Source organism: Vidua macroura, chromosome 34, assembly GCF_024509145.1.
Source record: "Vidua macroura isolate BioBank_ID:100142 chromosome 34, ASM2450914v1, whole genome shotgun sequence".
NCBI classification, from domain to species: domain Eukaryota; kingdom Metazoa; phylum Chordata; class Aves; order Passeriformes; family Viduidae; genus Vidua; species Vidua macroura.
The window spans coordinates 254116-279330 of NC_071604.1; the positions used below are offsets into that span (position 1 = coordinate 254116).

Below are 25215 nucleotides of genomic sequence, written 5' to 3' on the forward strand. Positions count from 1 at the left end.
TCCTTGTTCATTCAGATTTTTGGAGGTGGCTGGCCAGTCAGGGCCACAGGTCCCTGGAAACAAAGACCGGCCCTTTTCCCTGGGAAAGAAAAGTGGCCAGCCCAGGTTCCTGATGTCAGTTTGTAGGGTTCCCTTGGGACTGTCAGGGCAGCACAGGTTTGAGGTGGGGGCAGCTTGGGTCTGCGACACATCTTCGATCGTTCGGAATTTCAGGAGGCGGCTGCACACTCAGGGCCACAGGTGGTAGGTCACTGGAATGGATTTCCCAGAGGATGCCTCATCCCTGGAAGCGCCCAAGGCCAGGTTGGTCGGGGCTTAGAGCAACCTGGGATAGTGGGAGCTGTCCCTGCCATGGCAGGGGGTGCAATGTGGTGAGGTTTAAGTTCCCCTCCAACCCCAACCGTGATTCCATGACAGTTCTATGACCCTTTAAACACTGCCTCTTTGTGAAACAAGATGAATCCAGACTTCAGTTATAATGGAAATGACCCAAACTTTATTGAAGGTTTTGTCATTAGCAGAACTGTTAAGAAAGCAGAATATTTTACACCTCAAGAATCATTAAGATCTAATTCTCTTGAGAATACAGTACAAATAAAAGCTAATAAAAAAAAAAAAAAAAAAAAGGGCCTCCTCCTCCCCCCATTCAAGATTTTATTATTTGTAAAATAAATGAAGTCAAGTTAAAAAATGTTCTGATCTTCAACACTGGTAATCGGAAAGTGTCACTGATTCCAGAGATTTTTGCAATGCAGCACAATTTCACAGCTGTAAGGAAAAAATTTATGGCAGCTTGATATAAGTAGGATTTCAAAGTGGTCAAAAGGCCTTAAAAATCTTATCTGCAGTTTAAAATGATGACAAAGAACTCCCAAGTAAAAAAAAAAAAAAAAAAAAAGACAACAAAACAAACAAAAAACTCCACTTCAAATGCGTGTGAAATGCAGAAGTAATGCCCTGCAGGCTGCTCCAAAGTGTTCACTTGTCTTTTGCAGAGACCTGGCAGCCAGCACAGCTCCTGGGATAGCACTGAAATACACCTGGTCCAGCAACGGGCACCATTCCAGTTGTGCAGGGACTCCTCAACTGATCACAGGCAGGTTTGAGACAAAAATTCACATTGCACTCAATTTAGGATGCTTCAGTTGTTGGACACTACACACAGAAAGGCTTTCATTATTAAAAAAAAAAAAAAAAAAGCCCAGTTATGCCCTTTCCATGTATTAAAGTGCATTAAGTGACCATTTTAAAGCAGGCCAGAAAGTCCCTTTGAAGTTGGTCCCTAAGCACTGCAGTAGCATTTGTAGTGGTACGGGTGGTGTGTTCCAGAGGCCCTGTCCCACACCAGCACGGCAAGTACAATGGAATTCCATAAATTGTTAGTGAAATACCTATTGAAGCTCCAAGGGGTAAGACAGAGAACAGCTCTGTTCTCATGCTGGGGACAGACACTACCTGCTGAAGCCGTCCCACAGCCAGACACTTGTTCCATGCACCTAAAGAATTTGCAGGCTTCCAGAGTTTTCTAGCTGAGATAATTTGTAGGTAGATTCCCTTAATGCTGATGTGCAGTGCAGCATCACTTCATCCAGGAGAGCTGTTTGTTAAAGCTAAAAATACCCATTTCAAAAGGCCCAGCACCTTGCAGCAAGTTTTCTAGTAAAAGGCCAATTTACTCATCATCATCATCATCTTCATAGTAGCGATTCCTTTTGATCTGTTCTTCCACGGATAGATCTTCCATGTCTTCACCCTCCCAAAAACCAACGTCTTGGGATTTGCGATTCTGGTTTGGAGATGATTCCTTAGCGGTCACAACATTGGCTAAGCTGGAATGTTTAGGAGAATTTGGTTCAAGGAGTTCTTCCTTTGGAATTTCTGGCTCCTCTGTAGCGTGTTCTTCCTCATCTGTGTCTGCATTCATCTGGCCATTCTCGACAACGTTGTGCTCTGCTGTTTTGATACCAGACAATTCCCGTTCTTCCTCCACATTTTCCTCCCCGGCGTTCTGGATGTTCCTATGCTCAACCTTCTTTTCCTTTTGCTTTTTCTCTACGACAACCTCTCTCTCCAGTTCCTCACTCCTTTTCAACGTGTCTCTCTCTTCCTTGGAAGGAGATGGTGAATTCTCTCTTTTATGCCCTTTAACAGATATTGTTCTAAATGAGGCTGCGACTGTAAAGGGGCGACTTCGCTCCTTCAGCGAGGAGGATCTTCTTAACTTTTTGAGATCTAGATCCACATCCTCTTGCACATCGGGCTTGGAAATCTCTTCTTCTGGAGGCCACTTGGGTTTGAGTACTTTGATGCCCTCATCTAAGGCACTTCCTTGGATGCTTTGGTCAGACGGAGGTGGCCAGGCAATCCTGAGCTTTTTTGTTTCTGCTGGTCTTTCTTCCCTTTCAGGCACAGCTGAAGCTTTTGCTTCCATACTTGCTGCCAGAACTCCCACTTTTGCAATCGGAGCATCCTCTACTCCTGGGCTCTGTGGAGTTTCTGGTGAATTCACACCATGGACGGTTTTCTCCGGGGATTCTTCGCATTCAGTTTTACCTGCCCACAATTCCTTATGCTGCTTGTGTCCAAAGCCCTCGTCGTAATTGCCTTTGGACTTGAAGAGCTGATTGAAGTGAGGCTTGCAGTAGATGTTCCCACGCAGAGACGCGTACGTCCCGAGGCTGTTCAGGAAACACAGAGCAAACATTAGAGCTCAGGGCCACCAACACCAGCGTCTGTTTCAGTTGTGCTACAGAAGAAATTCAACTTCAGTCTTCCACGTGTTCAGAAAAACAAGCTTACAGCCCTCAGGGTTTGTATGGCTCTTTCTAGGAATTCTTTACAAAGCTGGACATTCTATTTTTCCCCACGTAAAATCACATTAAGAGTTTAAAAATGGCATCAAGTGCACCAGGCACTGGCAGAAGGAGGCCTGTGTTACCTCTCCTACACAAATCGCTGGATTATGGTGACTTGCAGCTCAGCTAGGCCTGACTTCCCTCAGCTGGGACAGGAAAATTCACTTCCCAGAGGGCAGCCAAGGGAGCAGTGCACATACCTGAGTTTGCTGTTGCAATAGGAGCAGCGGAAGCAGCTGATGTGAAACACCTGCTGGTTGGCAAAGAGCCTTTCCATGGGGTACACGGTCTTCTGACACCCAACACAGGTTTCCTTCATTGGCAACTGGAATTTCTACAGGGGGAAGAGAAAGTTTGTTAACTGGAAAATGCATCAGCTGCTGGGGACTTGGCGTGGGTTCATGCACGGCTTCCTGAACTCTCAAGAACTGCAGAGAGTTCATTTTCTCTAATTATGGTGCAGGGGGGGTCTGGTGGGCAGTTAGAAGCTATGACAGGCCCACGGGATTGCTGTGGCTCGACAGGGAGCCAAGATTTCACCCCAGTGAATCCCACAGCTCGAATCATCACACGCTGAGCAATGGTTGGGAAAGAACAATGAGAGCACTAAAACTGAGCCTGTCCCCCCAAAGCTGTCTCATCCTTTCCTGCAACCTGTTTTTATTGATAGGAGAATGATGAAGCATTCCAGTTGATTACAATCAGTGTGAGACTTACCAAAATAATAAAAATAGTGCAGAAAAAGAGAATCTTGACATGGTTTGGGTTGGAAAGGACCTTGAAAATCATCTAGTTCCAATCCCCTGCCACAGTCAGGGACACTGTCCACCAGAAGAGTTGAAATAGCCTCAAAAGATACAGGGTGGGAGAGGAAAGGAGGGAAACAGGCTGCCCAATGGTTTGAAATGTTCCATTTTTGTTAAATCTTTTCTCTCAAAGAGGAGGAAATGGTCTCAGCACCAATACAACAGCAGGAAACACTCCTGGCTTCACTTGTAAACAATTCCAGCTCTATCCCAAAGAAACTCCACTCAGGTTTCAGGACTCATAGCCCCCCAGACTTGCTCAAGATTCAAAGTGAGCAGAGCTTTGAGGTTAAACAGCTACAATTCTTACGTGCTTGTTGAATTTCCTGAGGGTTTAGAGCAAGGACAAACTTGAGCACTGAGGAGCTGAGTGTCCCTGCTGCACAGCAGTGAGCACAGCTTTGTTTTCAGGCAGCATCGAGGAAGCAAGAACATTGTCCATGAGAAAAGGTCAGTGGGTGCCATTTACTTCTTGAAATTATTAACACTGGCCAATGGGGAGGACACTTTACAGGATAAATTAAATAACCCAGCATTGGCATTTGGAGGCTGCATGTTGATTACAAGTGATTTATCAGCCCAGCCTCCACTCCAGGGTGTGCTCAGACATAAGTGTGGCTTTTCCTTGGCAAAGAATTACCTGCTACAAACTTACAAAAAGCTTTATGGAAAACTCTGATGGCTAAAGAAAAAGCAGGAAGGGCACAGGAAGACATAATCACAGAAATTTGTTTCTAACAGTCTAGAAACAATGGTTAGGAATGAAAGTTCCAGCATGGAAGGGCAGATTGCTGAAGATGGAGCCAGCTCAAGTCACTTTGTCACAACCATAAAGTTTGCTGCCAATTTAATTCCATTTTAATATGCATTTCAGGGTTTCCAGGCATTGCTTGAAGTTACAGTAGATTAAAGTTCTGTGATAATAGCTTCACTAACAAAATTCAGAATTTCTTTTGAAAAAGAATCCACAGTTTCTAGGTGCTGCCAAAACTCTGCGGCTTGAGTCACTAAACGAAACCTCAAAAAAAAACCAAAAAAAAAGAGATTTACTGATGCAAACAAAAATCTAATCACCCCTGCTTGCCACACAGAGCAAGGCAGCAAGAATTTGCTTGCCCATCGAGAAGTTTTCTCCCTGAGAGCTCAGTTTTGCACAAGGACATTGGTTTTGCACGGTGACACAACAGCGCTGGCACGTGCTTCTGCAATCACATCCCCATCCAAGGAGAGGGACTTACTTGTACACAATGAGCCCTATGTCTGTGGAGAGGCGTTTTGGGCTGTGAAGAGACAGAAATTCCTTTCCAGGGTACTACAAATAGGAGCTACAGGAGGAAGATGAGGCCCAATAATGACAAAAAGGACTCGAGAGAAAGCTGAGAGTTGAGCTCACGTTAGGAGGGAAGCAGAAGGCAGGAGGAGAGGTTAGGAACCAAGAACAGGAGACAGAAGCTGGAAGAGACAAATAGGAACCTTGCATGAATAAACAGAAGCTTCCATCTCACACAGTGCAGCATCCAAAGCAGTAACTGGGCAAAAGGCTAAAATGGTTTTGATAATATCAAGAGAGAGCACCAGGACATGCAGGTTTTGTGTCACAGACCAGGATCTCACAACTCTCACTGGCAGCTCAGATTTCCCATCCTGGCATTTCTCCCTTGCACATTGGGAAGCCAGATCTCCCCAGTCTCTGAGCCCAGGGCTGTTCCTCCCAAAGATGGGGAAAACAACAAAAGCCCAGTTGTTTCCTTAGGAGTGAGCCAGGAAGTGTGTGGCAGCCTAGGGAATCAGCATCCCGACCCCAGACAACACATGTGACGAGCAAGTACAGCCTGACCAAAATGTCCAGTGCTGCCATTTCTTATCTAATCAGATTAGCAAATACATCCTTGTCCCAAAGTTCTCCATCTGCTTTATCGCTCCCTAAAGAAACTGTAACATCAAAGACTCAATACTCAGAAAGCCAAACCTGATTTTTATAGAGTCAGGCACCACGGTGTCCTCACTATGAAGTTACTACCAGTTGCAGTTACCTTGGGAGCAGCTGGAAGAGGTGCAAAGCCAAATCCCAGCTTGCTAAGGCTCTGAAGATCAGTGCCAGGACCTCAGGGCCCATCTCCAGGAGCACAGACAAGCCCTGAGACCATCCCCTGCTCGAGCCCCTCTGCCACACTGAAGGGAAGCAGCCTCTGTCACAGGGGTGTAACAGAGACAAGCAACTCCCAGCCAGTCTCGGGAAAAAAACTGGCTGCTTGGAAGTGCTTCTCCACCCTGAATTAAAGTGCCCTCACAATCACACTCTGATGAGGACGGAGCAGGTATTGATGCAGTTACTGCCCAGACTTTTATGCTTAAGCACATTTAGGGTTTCAGTATTAACCAGTTGGTTTTAACCTTCACCAGGTGTTGTAGATGTTGGTGAACCCAATGGGAAGAATGATGATGTTTAGCTCTATTTTAGAAGGCTGAATGATTTCTTTATTATAATTATGTTATAATACATTAATATGCTATATAAAAGAGGATACTAAATACTACATGCTACTTTCTCTAACTATCATATCTAACTAACTCACAACTCGTGACTCTGTTCTCCAGAGCCCAGACACAGGTGGATCCGACTGGCTGTCAGGACCAAACAATCCACCATGATCCAACCAAGCACTCACTCTGGGTAAACAATTCTCTAAATACATTCCACAAGAGAAAAACAAGGAGTAGAAATAGAAATTGTTTTCTCTTTCATTTCTCTCTGTGCACCTCAATAAAAAATCCTGAGAGAGAGAGAAATGTGCTTGCCACAACCAGGGTTTGAGACTAAAGAGCTGCGTTACCTTCACGGCTTTCGGTGGGGAGGCCTCTGTCTGCCCAGCTGCTTTAGCACCAAGGTTCTGCTGCTTGGAGCTGACAGGTTTCTGAGCTTCTGCCTCGCTCTCCGACTGTCCAGCTGAGGGAGCAGGGGAGGGAGAAAAGGCAATTACAATGGCTTTAAACTGTGGGCAGCTTATGCTCACCAGTCCCATCAGAATCTCAGTTCAATGGTGAAGGAGCTACACTTAAAAGTGTTCAAGCAGGGCAAAAGGAGTTACAAATGCCTTAAAATTACAGCTGCAAATGAACTTCTAAACATGAAAGAAATTCTTAACAAGTGTGTGTTAGGCACAGGACAGATTTTTAGTACAAGACAGTTTTCATTAATTAATTAATCATTTGATAGGGCTCACCATGGCCATCCTCCAGCAGACCAGAGTGCAAAGACAAGCTGTTCTCACCTACAGAAACCTGCAAGAGAAAAAAATGAGACCATGAGAACCTCTGACCTTCTGAGATCTGAACAGTCACAGCTCCAGGAAGGCACCAGGCAGTTTGAGCAGGGAGACAGGGAGAGACCTGGGTGGCTCAGGAAAGGAGCTGTTTTTGAGGCACAAAAGGGTCCAGCTGAGTGTCAAGAGAGTCCTTGCTACAAGGCAGACACCCTCACAGGCTTCACACATACAAACATCAGATTTCTGTTTCCTTGGACACCTTTATTAACCCTCAGAAATTCTTGTTGATTTGCTGAGGTTCCTCCCAGGTTTTCTCACTGACAAATCCCCTGACCCCAAGCAGCACATTTACTGGAAATCTCGTGGCTCCCTCCAACATTTGACCAATCTCTGACATTCACACATTTCAGCAGAGACTCTGCTCTTGGGGAAAAAAAAAAAAAAAAGAACAAAATAACAAAACCTGCTACAGGATAAAGCCTTTGATGTATAACTCTTTATTACACTTGGCACTATTGCTATTAAATCAAATAGTTTTAAGTAGCTACACTCAGGAACTAAAGTACTGTAACAAGATTAACTGCAAATCATCACTAATTCACCTCAGTGATTGAGAAGTCCATTGCAAGCAACTGAAATTTGTAAATTAATGAGGTAATGAGGAGGCAAGTCACATGTATTAACATCCTGTGCTCTGCTGAAACCAGAACTGGACCCCAGCGTCCTGGGCAGAGCACGAACGTGTTCTGAGGCTGCTGAAGTCACACATGCCTGGCTACTGAATGTGCCACGGGTGCAGTGTGAAAAATGACAGAGTGAAGTGTCTTTTGTTTCCTTTTTGCCAGAGGATTCCCATTTCTGACACTAACGACAAGCAGTTTTAATTAGGCTCATTTCCAAGTTCACCACGTCCCTTCCAAAGGACAATCCTGGCTCCCAAACAATGCTCTATTCAGGTTCTCATTGCACCTGCACACCTCAACAAGTAACTCTGCAATTACAGCTGAACACAAGAAATTTTATTCAAATCTTCCATTCAGGACAGGGAGACATTCTGATTTAACAGGTGCTCTTTTAATTAACTCACCTTGGAGCAGGAAGCAGCCTCCACCAGTCAGACATGAAGCTGCTCAGCTGTCTCTGAGGAACAGCTGAAAGCAAAGATTTGGCCCCTTGCCCAAGGAAGGCTGAAAAGCTCTAAAAGCCCTCCTGGCATTAAGCTGCCACGTGTTCAGCCTGGATGGAATACACAGTACCCCAATTATTATTCAGCTACTTTTATCCCGTCTGCCGTCCCCAGTTCAGGGAACAAATGCTCGAGTCCAGTTTACAGAGTCTCAATTTATAGCTGGAGCTCAAAACCAGGAACAAACCCAAAGTGCCATTCTCAGTTACCCTAAAATTTAGCCACTAAATGCAGAAGAAACAGTGACAAACTCCTTTGACTTGGGTCATACAAAGCTGCTCATGGGGTTTTTTAAATTGGTGTGGATTTTTTGTATATAAAAGCCCACCATAAAAAAAACCTACCAAGACAGAAAAACTCTCTCAGAAAACTTATCTCTGTAGACATTCTCTTCCACAGACATTTGCTGTCTTTATAATTCAGAGACAATTTAAATTGTTCTAAAAAGAACAATTTTTAAAAACCAGGAACTTTGCAGCATGTAACTAATCTGCATCAGCTGCTCACGTTCAGCTCCCAGATGGCATGTGGAACATGGAGCCAGTGTGTCAGCTGTGCTTCCACAGCCAGTTCCACTTAAAATGAAGCCCTTGATCTCCACCAGCACAGACATCTTACCTTCTCCCCATCCTGACAGGAACTGGAGTCCTCAATTGGTGCCATATTCTCCTTCTGCCCAGATTTGTAATTCTTGAGTTCACTCTCACTGGCTTGAATCTCACTCTATAGGACAAAGCACTGGAAAGGTGACAGGTTCTTTTCCCCTAAGAAAACACTTGCTTTCGATTTTTCTTGAAATGTTTTAAAAACTGTTTTTCTAGTACGTGGAGTGATAATTGAAGGAAGGGCCATAAGAATGCACAGCCACTTGTTAAGTGACATATTCTAGTGAGGGAACAGGATTGGGCTGTAGAATTTTACTGTGGTCTAAGGTGGTAATGCCAGTGTTTTCCTGAGCAACCCTTTTCTTCCAAATTCCTGTTTAAAATCAACTCCTAAGTATTCCCTGCTCAATCCACATCTTCCTTTTTGAGAAAAGTTAACTTTTCACTTGGAATGACAAGTATTTCCAGACAAGCACTGCCTAAAGGACAGTGTAATTGCTAAATACAATATGACATAAAAGCAAATCCCACTTTTGCTTCAATTCTAGTCCAAACCCTGACTCTATTTTCCTGAGATTTTTGTTCTTGATAGAACTGAAGACTGCTTGACTGAAGACTTGCACAGAAGGATCTTTCAGACTTTAAAACCAATAAAATCCAGTGAAACCTCGTGTTTCTTTCATTGCCACAGGACACAAGATCATTGGAAGCCTCATGCTTTTCACAAGGCATCTTCTGTGACATGAAAGAGAAAGAGCCACATGCCAGCACCAGCATCTTCCTGCACTTGGAAACAAATCTCCACAAAACCAACCACATCCAAGGGGTTTGTACCAAATGTTGGAATTTTAATGCTTAGATCTCTGGATCTGCTGTCCAGCACCTTTCCCTCCCCTTCCAACACACAGAACTGATTGTTCCTCATCCCTACTGGAACCAAGTGTCCATCAGGTTTAATCCAGGCCTTATTACACCACAATGCCCTAAAATTGTTCTTCCCAAGAGAGATTCTGGCTTTCCTTTGTAGCCCAGGTGTGAGAAGGGCAGCACAAACCCTGCATTTCCACAGCAAAAAAGCCCTGGCTGCTTTGCCAGCAGGGAAGGAGAAGGTCCCAAGGTTAGGGCTGCTGTTGGGACAGTGGCACTGCAAACACTGGCCTCAGGAACCCCTGTCTGCTCCACCTCACACTGCCCTCATCCACGTGCCAGGTCAAAATGGGAAGAGACTGTGCCCAAATGGGGCATCCTGAGGGCATCAGGCTGGACTGACACTAAACCAGGAGCACTGGGGGGCTGCTAACAGGAGCCTCTGGAGAAATGGCAAATTTCTTACCATCAGGACAGAATTTGGTTACTCAGCCACCACTCTGAGCCCCAAACTGGAAAAGGCATCAGGAAACAAGACCGGGCGAGGCACAGGAGGCAGAAATGGGCAATTAGGTTAATCAGATTTGTTGCAGTGGCTGCAAGGACTTTCCATTCAGGCAGGGAAGGCTTTACTGACCCTTCTCCCACAGCTGGGGAATTGGACCCACGTGCAGATGAAATTCAGGAATCTTTTGAGCTCAGAAGAAGCCCTTGGCTCTGCACAGAGACTCCTGGAAAGCAGGCTCTCCTCTGAGGGAGAACCAGCACTTCGGGCTCTCATTTCCAGGGCAGGTTTCCCAACTTAAAAGGGTCTTTTCTCTTCAAATCTATTACTCTGGTTAATAAAAGTAATACTTGAGCAATGTAAGTTCCCATCATTCAGCAAAAGTATCAGAAACTTCCAGCAAATGTACCTAAGCAGTTTTTAACAAAAGCTGAGATTCCTGAAACCTCTGCAGCTGTTAACACTTCATTAATTGTTCAGCTCCTGGTCAAATATTTGCAAAACAGGCAGAAGTTCATTCACTGCAAGAGTCTAATTGGATTCAGAGAGTGCTGAGAAATCCTGAAAGGAGGTGAACAGCAAAAGTAAGGAAAATTGACTGGAGATCCCAAAGCTGCAGGCCAAGAGATCCAGGTTCTGAGCACTGTGTGACACCAAGTCACTTCATCTCACTGTGCCTCAGTTTCCCACAGCTTAGAGCTGCTGGACAACACGGAATTGAGTTTTCTTTTTTAAATAAAAACAACAAACATGTAGAGAGCTACAGACACTCAGAAAGAAAAAGAATGTCAACTATGCTTCAGAAGGACCTCGGTCAGGGTGCCAGTAATTAATTCCTTGGAAAATTTTCAACATTATTCCAGGAAGATGCAAATATACTTATTTCTTCCTGCAGTGTGTAAAGGCAACTCTTCATCAGAAATTACTCCTATGGGCAGAGAGTTCTTTTCCAAAGAGAATGGCATTACCCTCAAGCAGCCTGGTTTCCATAAGATCTCCTTTCCAGTCTCAGGCTGGGACAGAAATTCACTTCCACACAAACCAAGACTTACCATGGGAATGATGCCTGAGGAACTGCCCTGCTTGGACACAGCTGCCTGGTACTTGGCCAGCCTGTCCTTTATTGATGTCTCTGATAAACGGGGCATGTCCAGGTTCTTCCTGCTCTCTGCCTTGTCTGGGCTGAGTCCTGCACTGCTCTCTACAAGATACCCTGGTAAAAAAAAAACACACAAAAAAAAAACAAAAATAAAAAAACCCAAACAAAACAAAAAACCAAAACAAAACCAAACATGAATAACAGATAACTCTCAGAACACTCACTAAGATCCTTTTTGGGGAGAATAAACACATTGCCCTTCCCTCCAGGATCACGCCAGCGAGGACGCAATGTGTTTCACTGAGGAGGGAGACCCGAGGGAACAGCTGCAGCTGTGCCAGCCATTGGTGGAAACCCCAAAAGATTGCAAATGGTTTGCTAGAAAAAGGTCTCCAAACAGATAAAAACACATCGTTTGGTTTAAGTCAAAGCTCACAGGAGCTCCCTGTGTCTGGCCAGGACAGGAGGGATGAAGACTGAATTTGAAGCAAGGAGGCAGAAGGAACATTGACTGTGTGTTCACTGCTTCCTAAGTTACCTTGACTATTAAAACTAGTTCTAGGATTGAGACACAGGAAAGAATGGGCTGTGTTCCTTATCTTGTTGGTTATTCCCTGTGCCTTGGTTTTTTCCCATGCTGAGAAGTGGAATGATTTAAAACTCCCAGCAAGGTTTCACTAATTAAATGGGATGCTGATGGACTTCCTTCCACTTTGGAAAGGCAAAAGTTATTTCACAGAATCCTTGAGATTGGAAAAGCCCTCCAAGACCAGCAAGTCCAGCCTCTGACTGATCCCCACCTTGTCACCCAGAGCAGAGCACTGAGCACCACGTCCAGCCATTCCCTGGACACCTCCTCATGTATTGTACAGATTTATCTGTTAAACAAAACCCAAACCAACCCACCCAAACCCCAGCCCGGAGGTTTCCTGACCTGCTGTGCTGTGGCTCCTCTCTCCCTGGGCAGCATCGAAGTCCTCCAAGGAGAGGCTGTTCTCCGAAATCCTCCTGCCCACGGCCGCCCTCCGCGGCTCCCGGGGGCCCTGCTGGGGACAGACCCTCCCATCAGCTGCCTGGCCACAGGGATTGCTCTGGGTAATCCCTTAAGAGGCACAGGTGTCACTAGCAAATCTGCTTTACTGGAATAAACAAGTCTAGCAGGTAACATCTTATTTAACCAATATAAAGTTTGATCACAGAGTACCTGACCCTCTGTCACCTGGGAGACACTTTCTTGAAGAGGTCAGTGGGTGCCCTTTGGAAGTTCTCTTGGTTTAAAAGGACCACAAAGATCAGATTTTTAGGTCGTTCCCATTACATATACAAAACTTCAGTCTAGATTTTTGCATTTCATGCAATTTCTGTTGAAGCCAATAGTCACGGTCGTTGTGTGAAAATTTAAAATCAGAAAAAGGATGCAAGGAACCACTTATCCAAAATCTGCATTCATTTTCAGCCACGGAAAAAGGAATTAATAGTGTTGTAATAAAAGTTATCTAGAGTTATTTGTTTTGATTTGGATAGTTCATGCATTTGGTACCAAATAATTCCCTAATTAGATCTGATAAGGCTGAAGCTTAAGCAGGAGTGTTAGAGATAAATATTCTCAGATCTCCAGGATAATCACTCTCTGCTGCAGAGCTGGACAGGGTGTCCTGGTAGCACCACACAGATGCTCTGGCTGCCTCAATCAGATTTTATTCTTATTTGTTGAGACCAACTCCCCAGAATCTGAATCTCAACAAAAGAAAGCACAAAAATAAATTTCTGCAGCTTTGATAAAAGTTGTTGAGCACAGAGTTAAACTGGACTCGACCAAGGTAGGATGTATTCAGGGCTGAAAGTCAGCCTATAAAATCCTAGAAGGTGCTGGACCCTCTGTTCTCTCTCTAGGAAGAGTTAAATCACATTTGGGAATTCAGATTGAGGCTATTGTAGAGAAAAAGGCAGGTTTGGCAAGATGCTCCAACCACACAGTCTCCCTCAGTTCCAAAGACTTTATTTGCTGGTCACCAAACTGAAGGAAATTCCAAAGTTTTATTTTTGCAGAACTGCAGTGTAAGATAATCACTGTGAAAAATCAGGCTGCTTTCCATACAAACAGCAACTTTACCAGGAAAGGAAAATGCAGCTGGAAAACCTCATTTTCCATTAGCACGGGAAATAGTTTCTATTTCTGTGGTTTAAGACTTTGGTAACTTTTCTTACTGGAAAAGAGCTTTAACTCTGACAAGTCCTGTGCTGACCAATAGGCTCAGGTCTGGGAGTGCCTGCACACTTGTAAAGACTTGCAGGTCCCTCATTGCATGAAAACTATTCTTAGATGATTATTCAATCAACGTCCCCTTCAACATCACCCCGAGCCCACGAGTCTGGGGTTCTTGCAGCTCAGAAATTTGGGGTCCAAAGGGTCCATCAGGAAAAGTTCAATCAGCAGAAGCAGCCAGAGTGCTCCAAGGCACCAGCAGAGCCCTGCCAGCTCCTCCTCCTGCCCTTTGCCACCTCACCTTTGCCATCTGCAGGTGTTACAACTTCACCTGAAGAGCTTTTCTGTGGGTGAGCTGCAGAACACAGAGTAGAAATCCCAAGAACCAGAATGCAAAAGCTTTAGAGGTCAGGGATATTTCAGAAAACCTACAAATATTCAATAGATCTACAAAGAGTAGGAATCCCAAGAACCAGAATGCAAAAGCTTTAGAGGTCAGGGAGATTTCAGTAAACCTACAAATATTCAGTAGAGCTACAAATATCCTACAAATACGTGTAGGTTTTCTATCAACAGCTTTATCTTGGGGAAAAAAAAAAAAAAAAAAAAAAAAAAAAAAAGAAAGTAAAAGGAAAAGCGTTTAACAGAAGATGAGGGACTTTCCACATCACAACTGCTGGACTGACCAATGCAGGGAATCAGCAGGATCATGGCTCATGGAAGGTAACTCCTCTCACATGGAGAAAGCCCCCTTAGGCATTTGTCACTCTGGCTGGGCCACAATTCCCAGGGCACAGATGCTGCTGCTGCTTTGGAAAGCAGACAAAATATTCCTGGTGTGTGGAAAGCCCCAAGTTCTCCGACGTGGGCAAGTGCAGAAGCACCGTGAGCACAGGTAAAGCTTCGCCTGGGGCACAGAGTTGGGCAAAAACCCAAATCAAGGTTACACCTATTTCATTACAAACCACCTGTGTCAGACACGACCCTGCCACGAGGTCACCTCACACCACAGCCAGGTTTTGCCTTAAAGGAAAAACACAAACCAGCCCCGAGACAACTTTTTCAGAAATGTTGCAGATCTGATCCTTCTCTCCCTGGGTGTGCTTTCACTATCACTTACAGGAAGAATCCTTTGAACATCAGGTCTTTTATCAGTCCCAGTCTTTGCTTAGTGCTGAACCAATCCAGGCTGCCGTGCCTGCCCCTGATGGGATTAGAGCAGTTTGTTTCCATGAAAATGCAATAAAAGATCTGCCTCCTATCCATTGCAGGAGACTGAGCGAATAAATGACGAGGTTTAACTTATAATCCTGAAAATGAGAGTAGGTTTGTTTAAAGGGGGAGATGGAATCAGGAAGTCCAGGCTCTGACCTGGATCCCTGCCCCAGCAACCATGGAAGTTGATTTATCAGCACTGCCACGAGCCTCCAGCCGTGGTGCTGCTCAGTTCACACACAGGTTTTGCCAGCAAAGCTCTGACAACACCAACGCATCAAGTCTTCAGTGAAGTCCAAGGAAAACTGCCATCTCTCAGCTGAATTTACAGTTGGACTCAATGACAGAAAGGAATTTTCCACCGAAACGGTTCCATGAAGCCTCGCTCAGGAAAAAGCACAGGAAATAAATGGGAGAGGCAACTGCAGAGCTGCAGTGCTGTCGTGGCTCCCACCTCACTGAGCCACACCTGGGTCACCACAGCTCCCTTCTGTGCCCCGACCGACCCAATCCTCCCATCACAGATCAATTCCCAGAATGAGGAATGGAATTCCAAACACGCCCCCTCTCCCCACCCATCTGAACTTCAGATCACTCCTCTTCCCTTCTACCGTACCAGAGTAACCTGGAGTAGGGATTTTGAACCAAATCCGACCAGTTTTGTGCCTCCTGGATGGTGTTTACTGGGTCTAGTTGGTTTTCAACGGTGTTTGAATTGCTAAACTTGACAAACGATCAGTTTCAGATTCACTCAGCTCCAAAACAATTTATTCCCCAGGCTGAGATAAAGTTACTCGAAGCCCATCTGCAGAATTCCTGGGGAATTCTGAGTGATTAATCCTACAGCAAGAGTTCAGGGAAGGTCTGTCATGGGCAGCTCTCAGATCATGACAAAAGCCTCCAAAAATTCAAGTTGTGAAATGACTTCACACACACCCAAGATTCCCTTTAACACCGAGTTGCTCCTCTGAGCCCTAAATTATTACATATTGAAACAACTCTTCTCCAAAATGTGTTTGTTTTAGTCAATACTTCAAGAAAACCAGTCGCAGTAAAACAAAGCCAGGAGGAGAGGAAACTATGAGAAAACTGGAAAATCCACCAGCATCGAGGCCTCGGGACTGTGTTGCAAGCCCCCAGCATATGCAACTCATTTCGGAGTTAAGCAATTCCCCCCGGGACACGCCGGCTGCAGTCCACATGCGGGATCAGATTTCATGAGCAGTTGGAAGAAAAATGCGAGCCCTGAGCATTTGCAAGTCAAAACTAGTGAGGGCAGGAGCTGCTCCGGCCATCTCGGCTTCGTTTCCCCTCAGTGAGGTTTTTTTTTTTTTTTCCGATACGAAACATTTTGTAAGACACAAAGATGAGGGAAGAGCAAGGAAAGGATTGGAGTATTTCACTGTATGTGTGTGTGTGAGTTTGTGCGACTCATAGTGATACAGATATCAAAAACTCTCACTTCTTAGTGCTTCATCTCGACTGCAACAGTCCTGATTGCTGAGCTCACACAAAACTTCCTTACTTTTCGTATATTAGAAAATACATAAACACCTACACATTAATTTTATACAATTCACATTTGCATACCTCATTGTAATCTTCACAGGAGACACAAACAATCCCAACTTACTTTACAAAACTTAGTAAGTTCCACGCTTATTTTCCCCTCTTCCACTGAACCCTACCAAAAGCAAATTCACTTTACTCCAACGAGCAATCACGAGCTGCCACAACTTCGAGCACCCCACACATACTTGCGTGGCCCGAGTAAGTTACTAACACCACGATGTTGTTTCCACTGAAACAATGAACACAATATTTGCAGAGTCAATAGCTGGAGCCACTCCCTCTCCCGGGATTTTCCTGATGCCGCGGAGGCAGCAGCTTTAATTCCTCCGAGACTGGGAGGGACAGATCCTTACCTTGGGCTGAGGGGCTTCACCCTTCTCGAACATCATCTTGAGCTTGCTCAGGGGCACGTTGTACTTCTCGATCCTGCCCGGAGACTCCGACCTCTCGCTGGCTTCGGGCTTTTCCATTTGGCGCGGCTCTCTCACGCAGTTCTCCATGCCGCCACCCTCCCGGGAGCGGCTGCGGGGCTCTGCGCTGTCACCAGCGGGACCCTGCGGCTGGCCAGGGGCAGCTCCAGCCCCCGGGGATGGCGAAGGGGCGCGGCCGCTCCCGACCTTGTGCCTCACCTCAGCGCAGCTGCTCCGGACCGTGTCCTTGCCAGACTCCGCTCCCAGCGCCGGATTCTCCCACTTCTTCTTCAGCACGCTCAGATTCCCCCTCGTGAAGTGAGCGGGCAGGTTTTCTGTGTTCTGCAAAGAGCGAGGAGTTAATTGCAGCTCTCCGAAGCACTTCCTTTCCATGCAGGAGGAAGCTCAGCACCGATCCCCGCTCCCGGCCAGCTGTGAATAGTTACAGCTGTGCCACATGGAGAAAGCATCCAGGACAGGGAAGGAAGGAGGGGGGAGAAGAGAAAAGTCAGGAGTAAGGCAGGAAGTGAGCAAACAGGAATGGCCTTATAAGGCAAAAGGGAGCCAAACCCCAGGAGTTAAATGCCACACAAAAGACCTGAATCCACATATGAAGGAAATGGGACTCAAATCCTCACTAGGAGGGTCTCCAGTCCCAGATCAAGGAAACAGGAGCACAAGCGGCCACAGGAGATGCCTGGTGTGCCAAACGCTGCAGTGTCTTCAGAAGACAGCAGCTATCAGGCCTTCCAAAAGCTTCAAACTAGCTCTCAGAAACCACAAAAATCCTTGGAGTTACCTGTTTGTGCAACGCTTCAGTTCCCAGAGACCTGCCCAGGATTTTACACCACACAGCCAAAGCTTAAACCAAGCACCCACAACAAACATCCTTCTGCCCCAGTTTAAAAATAACCAGCAACTTGCCAGAATTTTTGTTGTATTTCACTCAGCACTGCTGGGGACACACACAGGAGTCACTGGCACTGCCTCACCCCAAGGGAACACCTGGAGCAGCATCACCTCCCATCCAGCTGCTTCCCAGCCCACTCCTGCCCCGAGCAGTTCCCTGTCCCCAGAGCAACAGCCCAGCCCATGTTTGAGCCATTCCAACCCAATACCTGCCACCACTGCATGTTTCCTGCCTCTCCCTCACAGAGACCACTCCAAACTCATTGCAAGTGGAGCAGGGCTGCCGGGCTTACAGGAATTAACCAGCATTAGCAGCTATATTGGGATTTAAGTCTCTCACCCTATTACTCTTCTGGTCACATTTTGAACGCTGCTTTGCAAATTGACTTGAATCCACTTACACGTCAAAAAAAAAAAAAAAAAAACAAAAAAACCCCCAAACCATCAGTTTGTTTGCTGACTGTATTGAAAAGAAAGTATTAAAATTGTAATGGAACAGAAATATTGATAAATGTGTGGCAGGTTTCTGCAGGAACACCTCCGGAGTCCCAGCATGCTTCCTAACACAAGTCCCTCCTGCTTGAGACTTGCCTGCTCCCTGATCACAGGAAGACTGACTGACAAGCACAGCAATGAAGAAAATTTAAGACTGGAAAGTAATTTTTAGAATACTTATCTTATCCCACTTATATCCCAAACAGAGGCTCCCCAAGCATTAGGGAAATCAAGGCAGCAACTTTCCCATAGATCCTGAAAATACTGGCAGTGCTTTAAAATACAAATTACCCTGAGGACCAGGACAAAGCCCTGCAACCCTTTTCATCCAAGGTTCCCTGACCCCTGAACACCTGAGTGCAGTGGAGGTTACAGGAGGGAACGTGGGGCTGTAACAGAGCCAAAAAGGTTGGTGCTGCCTCATCCAGGGGCATTTGCAGCCCTGGAAGTCATTTCAGAGAAGATCCTACAGCTCTCAAAGACACATGTTGGATTTTGGGGTGGCTTGGAGGCTCCTTTTAAGCACTTTTAAATTTAGTTAAGAAAGGAAGAGCTAAGAACAGGAGGTGGGTATTCCTGGCTTGTGGTTAACTCATTTTACCTTTTGCTTAGGAGAGAATTGGTGATTCAACACAGCTCTGGGCAAGAAACTTCATTTCCTTTCCTTTCCACCACACTGGGAAAAAGCATGGAGCAAAAGCAAAGCCTATGTCTAAGCCAGGTTTTCTGTAGGATACACAGCAGCAATTTTGATATTCCAAAAATCAACTGTCACAGCAACATTTGTGCAGGTGATCCATCCTGACTGCAGGCTGTGCTTATTCCCAAGGAAACAAACACTTGTACAAAACACTTACACTTCTCTTCTTCTCAGCAGCGGCTTCTTCTGCAGCTTTCTGATACCTTTGAGAGAGTGAAAAAACAAACAAAACCCAAGTTTTAACCAGAATACTGAATGCTCCTGAAGACAGCTGAGATTTTTCTTCCCCACCTCCTGGATCAACTAAAACTAGAGGCTGGACAAACAGCAGCAGATAACACAAAGCCAAGTGACAGACACATTTTCAGTCATCCAGTTTACAATAATAACACCCATTAATACTTTTCATTCCCTAAGCACTCCGATTCCCAAATAGAGACCGTTTACCTTGGAATAGCTGTATTGTTTCCGCCACCCAGCTGTCTGCTGTGCCCCCTCGCAGGAATAATTCAGCTCTTTATACAGCAGCTGCTGAACCAGAACAAATTCCAGCTTGGCACATGCCGAAAATCTCCCTAAGTGCCAGAGGATTTTACTCTGTGGGCTGGGAACTGCCCCCATTCAGCATTTGCCTCCTGGGCAGCTGAGCCATCAGAGCCCTCTGGAGATAAGCCACCCTGGATCATGAATCAAAGTCCTTTAAGGAGCTGTAGGAAACTCCCAGCAATCTGCACCCCTCTGGGGGCAAGTCCCTGCACAGTCCTCGCTGGTTATCACGCTGCACAAGGTGATTGCACTTGGCCTTTGAAATATGAAAATTAGTGAAAATGACAAATTTTGCCGTTTCAAGGAGAGTTCTGCCTTTCTGGGAGAAGGAACCCAGCGTCTGCCTGGGCAAAGGGTGTTTCTGTTTCCCTTATCTGTGGAATTCTGCTTGTGACACAGCAGTGAGTGTGTCACAGGCTGTTGCTCCTCTTTAATCTGTGCAAACACACTAACCCACATCTCTGCACTATAAAGGGTCCAAATTTGAACACAACGTGCTGAGAAAGTGATGCTGGAGGAAGAGGGATCAATACTGGAAGAAGAAACAAAGAGGAACACAGATGAAAGTCAAGTAGCACCTGGAAAACAAGAGGATGACTGAGGAGTCCCAGCCCTCAATCTGTGAGTCAGCCCAGCAAGGGGCACTTTTTTAATCTCTGCTGTTGCCTTTTGTGCCTCTGACCTGACAACACTGATTATGTGGGATGGAGAAAAACGTTTTCACATACAAATATTTAATTAACAGCACTTAAACGTCACACTCCTCCCTGTGGGCATCAGGGTGGCAGAGCCAGAGAGCAGGACTGTGTTTTTCCAAGGCAATGACCCCACCTATGTAGAGGGACACTACTTGATTAAGGAATAGCAGTTTGGATTACTTCCAGTAAGCCTTTTTCAAGGGATTATCAACATTTAGCAAGATGACCAGGTCCTGTAATCAAGCTTCAGCGAGTGAATAAATTACCTTAACAAGGTGGTGACAGCAAACAGCTTCTCCCCGGGCCAGAGATCCACAGAGGAACTCTGGAGCTGTGGGGGTGTAACTATCCCTCTCCTGCAGAGTCCATAAAGTTTGCCCCACTCAAGATCCAAATACTCCAAAACTTTGTTACATTATTAAAGCAAGAGCCTCAGAGACTCAGTTCCCCAAATCACACTGAAAACCCCAGCTAAAGCCTATATAATTCCTTAAGGAAATAAAAGCTTTTCCAGGGAATGCATTGGTTACTACCACTCAGCGTTTTCGGGGTGTACAATATTTATGGTTTGAGTTTAACCTTTTAGCCATCTCTCAGAGAAAAGGGAAGCTTAATATTCCTTTTCTACCTAAGTCAGGACAGGTTTAAACTGGGTATCAGGAAAAGGTTCTTCCCCCAGAGAGTGCTCAGGCCCTGAAAAGGCTCCTCAGGGAATGGTCACGGTCCCAAGGCTGCCAGAGCTCCAGGAGCATTTGGGCAACACTCTCAGGCACAGGGGGGGATCGTTGGGGTGTCTGTGCAGCAACTGTGAGAGCAGCAGTCCCTGCTCAAGGTGCCAGCTGTCACCTACACACACAGCTGGTGCTCCCCAGCCCCACTGCACTTACTTGGAGAACCTCTCTGCGAGGGCCGAGGACTTGTTCTTGTTGACCAGGGAAAGCTCTTTTGCAGTGATTTTCAGGGACTGGGAGGTCCATTGCCTCCTATTGAACGGGGAAGGCTCCATCTTATCTCCCCAAATCCCTGCTCAGGAGGAAGGAACAGTGTCAGCAATAGGAACTGTGGGCAGAAAAGAAGTTCCACCGAGTGATTTGCCCCCAGCGCCACCAATCCCGACCCCTCAGGATCTCATCCATCAAGTGACTTTAAAAAGGCAGCAGATAACAGTTATAATTTCCTCTGCAGATGCCACTGAGATGGTGCCCTGATAAAGCCATAGGCACAATGGGGAGCTGTGGACACAGAGCTGTGGCCAGAGGATGCCAGAGTGACAGTCCTGTGTCACACACACAGAGGAGCTCCAGGAAGCCCCAAAGTGCCCTCGCTTGTTCCGGTTTCAAACCAAATGTGCTGGCATTTATGTAAGAGGGCTTGAGTTACGAAACTAAGAGGATGTAATTACTATACAAACATTTTTCATTCACTCTTGTGTTCACTCTCAGCACAGCAGCGTTTCCTCTGTGAGCTCAAACAAGTCTCGTGTTCATGGAGGCAGCTGTGCCCCTCCTGTCGCAGCAGTTACCATAATATCTCTTAAACAGTATTAATTACCTAAAAAACAGCTCCAACCATCCCATCCTCCTGGAAATGGGAAGAGATTTTGTCCAGCTTTTCACCACAGAAGCCAACAAGACTATATCAGATTTATTTTTTACATAGTTTTCTTTCGTGGAGGAGGAAAGGAGGGGAGATTAATTTAAAGAGTTCTCTGATAAGACAAAAATAAAGCCTGTAGGGCAACGCCTTTCCTTTTTTATTTTATCCCTAGCCCCATGTCACACAATGCCTGTGGCAAGGGCGTGAACTGACCCTGCAATGCCAGCTCCAGGCAGGCTGAGCTCTTCCTTGCATTTTCCATTAATTCCTTTAACGGATTTGCACAGTCACGGAACTCTGGATCCAGTGCGAGTCCAGGTCTGCCTGCAAACTGGCCACACACAAACAGAAACACCTTCAGACAAGGTGGCATAAACAGCCAGTCAAAGGGAGGAAAGATGACGTTTCTGAAATCCTCACAGGTACAGAATGCACCTGCTCAGAAATGAGAGGTGTGGGATTCTGCAACACCTCAGTCCAGGAGAATCCAGGGGCACAGGCAGAGTCTGGCAGCTCCCAGTGCTGGAATGGGAGCCCTGGGAACAGAAAAGCCTCTCCAGTGCTGTTCCCTGCCTGGAACAGGTGGCAGGTGAACACATCTCCATCCTGGGAGATGCAGTCAGGAAGAATGGGCCTTTCTCTCACATTCCATAATTCCTCTGATGTCCCGGAGAGAACAGCACGCCGTGACAGGACAGGTTTTATCAGAACAGAGATTTTGGTGGAGTTTTCAGGCACGCAGGTTGAACTATCGCTGCAAACAAGTGACGCTGGTTTTGAGGGGATGTTGAAACACACTGAAACCACTTATCAGTGTTGCCTTTCCAGGTGCAGCTACCTGCAGCCTCAGCCTCTGAAAGGCACACAGAGCTCCTTCCAACCAGCAAGAGAAACCCAAACTGGGGTCACTTTCTGAAATTTCTGCCTTTTTGAACACTTTCTGCATCACCAAGTCCCCTGCAAACCTCCATCCAGGCTGCACTGAGAGTGCTCTGCATTTGACAACAGCACAAATCACCATCCACAAAGACAAAGGATCTCATTTCCACTTTCTCCCTTTTTAAAAATCATACTGCATACACAAATAAACCCAGTATTTCTGTGATGCAGAATGCAGCCCCCAGTCTCAATGCCCAGGAGCCTGAGAATACACACAGAGAGATCACAGATAGAATTTACTGCTGGAAAATCCCACAGAAAGAATTCTGTCCGTGTTAAAGAGCAACGCTGAATGAGCCGTGTCATGCCACAGTTTGAACTTTGTTTTATGACTAATCCTGAGCCAAAGGGAGCTCACCTGAGGCCCCGCTGCAGTTTAAATGGCCTTTCACAGAGCAGAGTCAGCTGTGCCCAGGAAACAGGAGCGGGGCATTCATCAGAGCTCCCCTGGCACAAGGAACAGGTGCTCATTGACACACGGAGGAACAGTTCAGTAAAACACTGAGAAACAAAACTGAATCTAATTGTTCAGAAAATAACCCTGGTTTGGATGCCTGAGCATCCCACTGCATCTCCAACCAGCCCTGTCCAGGGCTGCATCTTCTCCCTGTTGCAGTCTTCAGCTTCCCTGTCATTCTCCAGCAAAGCCACATTGAGTTAATCTGGCCTGTTTAAGCAAAAATCTCTTTATAAAGTCAGCACCTGCTGCTGGGACATTCAGCTGGAAAGAGAAGCAGCCTATCTGGAATCTCAGTTGCTATAAATGACATGAAACAGAACTCTGACATTCCTTGAAACTCGTGCTCCCACATTTTTATGCCATTCCACATTCTTAGCACTTTCTCATTCATTTACAGTTTTGGCATGTTCAAGTATCTCTGGGCTTTCTTTACTGCTCCTCCTGAATGGTTTATTCAGAGAAGTTTCAGAAAACACATATTAAGATTTAAACAAGACTATGAATGTTCTGCCTGCTGCAATGGAAGCAGGGTCTGTGGAAGGTGGCACAGAGTCCAGAGGAGATGGGGACAGGGATGCCAGAGGTGTGCCAGATGTTAGGGAAGGGAAGGACTGTGACTGAGCCACAATCTAGCACAGCTCATCAAATCTATCTCTAATAGCTTTACCCACGAGTCTAACAGCAGACTATAAATCCCTCGATGTGGAAAGATCCCGAAAGGAAAACTGACTAGCACTCGCCCAAAGTGGAAGTGGCCTATTCATTACAAGTGGCCACAGGAACGCGCCACCCGCGGGCACCGCTGCAGCCCCGGGCACGAACCCGCCGGGAGCCGGAGGCTGCGGCCCCTCGAGCCCCCGGTCAGCTCTGCCGCTGAGGCCGAGCCCCGGTGCCCCTGCCGGGCACGGGGAGGGATGACCGGAGCGGGGCCCGAACTCACCCGCGGCCCGGCCCAGCCCCGCGGTGGGGCCAGCCCCGGGCGGTTCTGCTGTCGGGAGGGAGGTCCCGGGGGTCCTGACCCCTCCCCGCGCTTTTATCCCGGTCGAACCGGGGGGAAGGAAGTCCCACCGCACCTGTCCCGGCCCAGCCGGCGGGTCCCGGCACACCTGTCCCGGCCCAGCCGGCAGATCCTAGCGCACCTGCGTGTCGTGTTCCCGCCGCGCCCCACGTACCTGTCCCGCCGCAACCAGGGAGATCCCGCCGCACCTGTCGCAGCAGAAACAACGGGTCCCAACACACCTGTCCCGGCCGAGGCGGCGACTGCACCTCCGCGCCCGCCGCACAACGGGCAGCGGCTCCGGCCACGCCCCGGCCACGCCCCCGGCCCCACTGGCCCTGGCCCCGACCGCGCGGCCACGCCCCCGGCCACGCCCCGGGCCCTCGGGACACGCCCCTGGTTTGGTTCTGTCCCTCGGGCTTGGTTCTGTTCCCCCCGGGCTTGGTTCCGTCCCCCAGGCTTGGTTCTGTTCCCCCCGGGTTTGGTTCTGTCCCCCTCACCTGGTTCTGTCCCCCTCACCTGGTTCTGTCCCCCTGGCTTGGCTCTGTTCCCCCTGGGTTTGGTTCTGTCCCCCTCGCCTGGCTCTGTTCCCCTGGCTTGGTTCTGTCTCCCCTGGGCTTGGCTCTGTCCCCCGGGCTTGGTTCTGTCTCCCCCGGCTTGGTTCCATCCCCCAGGCTTGGTTCTGTTTCCCCCTGGGCTTGGTTCTGTTTCTCCCTGGTTTGGTTCCATCCCCCGGGCTTGGTTCTGTTTCCCCCTGGTTTGGTTCTATCCCCCTCGTCTGGTTCTGTCCCCCTGGTTTGGTTCTGTCCCCTTTGCCTAGTTCTGTCCCCCTCACCTGGTTCTGTCCCCCTGGCTTGGTTCTGTCTCCCCCTGGCTTGGTTCTATCCCCCCGGGTTTGGTTCTATCCCCTCGGGTTTGGTTCTGTCCCCCTCACCTGGCTCTGTCCCCCTGGCTTGGCTTTGTCCCCCCGCTCGCCTTTGGCCGCAGGTGCTCCCCAAACGTGGTAAAGTGGGAGTGGAATGAGGGGTCTCAGTGGAATGAGGGGTCTCAGTAGATTGAGGGGTCTCAGAGGAATGAGGGGTCTCAGTGGAATGAGGGGTCTCAGTAGATTGAGGGGTCTCAGAGGAATGAGGGGTCTCAGAGGAATGAGGGGTCTCAGTGGAATGAGGGGTCTCAGAGGAATGAGGGGTCTCAGTGGAATGAGGGGTCTCAGAGCTGGGGTTCGACCCCGCCGTGGCTCCCGAGGGCTCAGGAGGGGCTGTGCTGGGGGAAGCTGTGCCCGT

General features: G+C 47.2%; 1 protein-coding gene across 6 annotated transcripts; it reads right to left on the reverse strand.

The window, feature by feature from the left end:
• Positions 1–473: 473 nt before the first annotated feature.
• Positions 474–24179, reverse strand: LIMA1 (LIM domain and actin binding 1). Of its 6 annotated transcripts, none has more exons than XM_054001999.1 (11): positions 24108–24179; positions 20828–20963; positions 18854–18899; positions 16536–16934; positions 12124–12232; positions 11143–11303; positions 8732–8836; positions 6886–6943; positions 6496–6608; positions 3056–3189; positions 474–2678 (listed from the first exon to the last, which is right to left on the reverse strand). In XM_054001999.1, the coding sequence occupies exons 2-11, from the start codon at positions 20944–20946 to the stop codon at positions 1673–1675; spliced, it is 2250 nt and encodes a 749-aa protein (XP_053857974.1). In that variant the 5' UTR covers positions 20947–20963; positions 24108–24179; the 3' UTR covers positions 474–1672. The 6 variants fall into 6 exon arrangements, with proteins under 6 accessions (XP_053857974.1, XP_053857972.1, XP_053857976.1 ...); XM_054001997.1 differs by having other exon boundaries at positions 12124–12235; XM_054002001.1 differs by having other exon boundaries at positions 12124–12235; positions 16812–16934; positions 24108–24177.
• Between the last annotated feature and the right edge of the window lie 1036 nt (positions 24180–25215).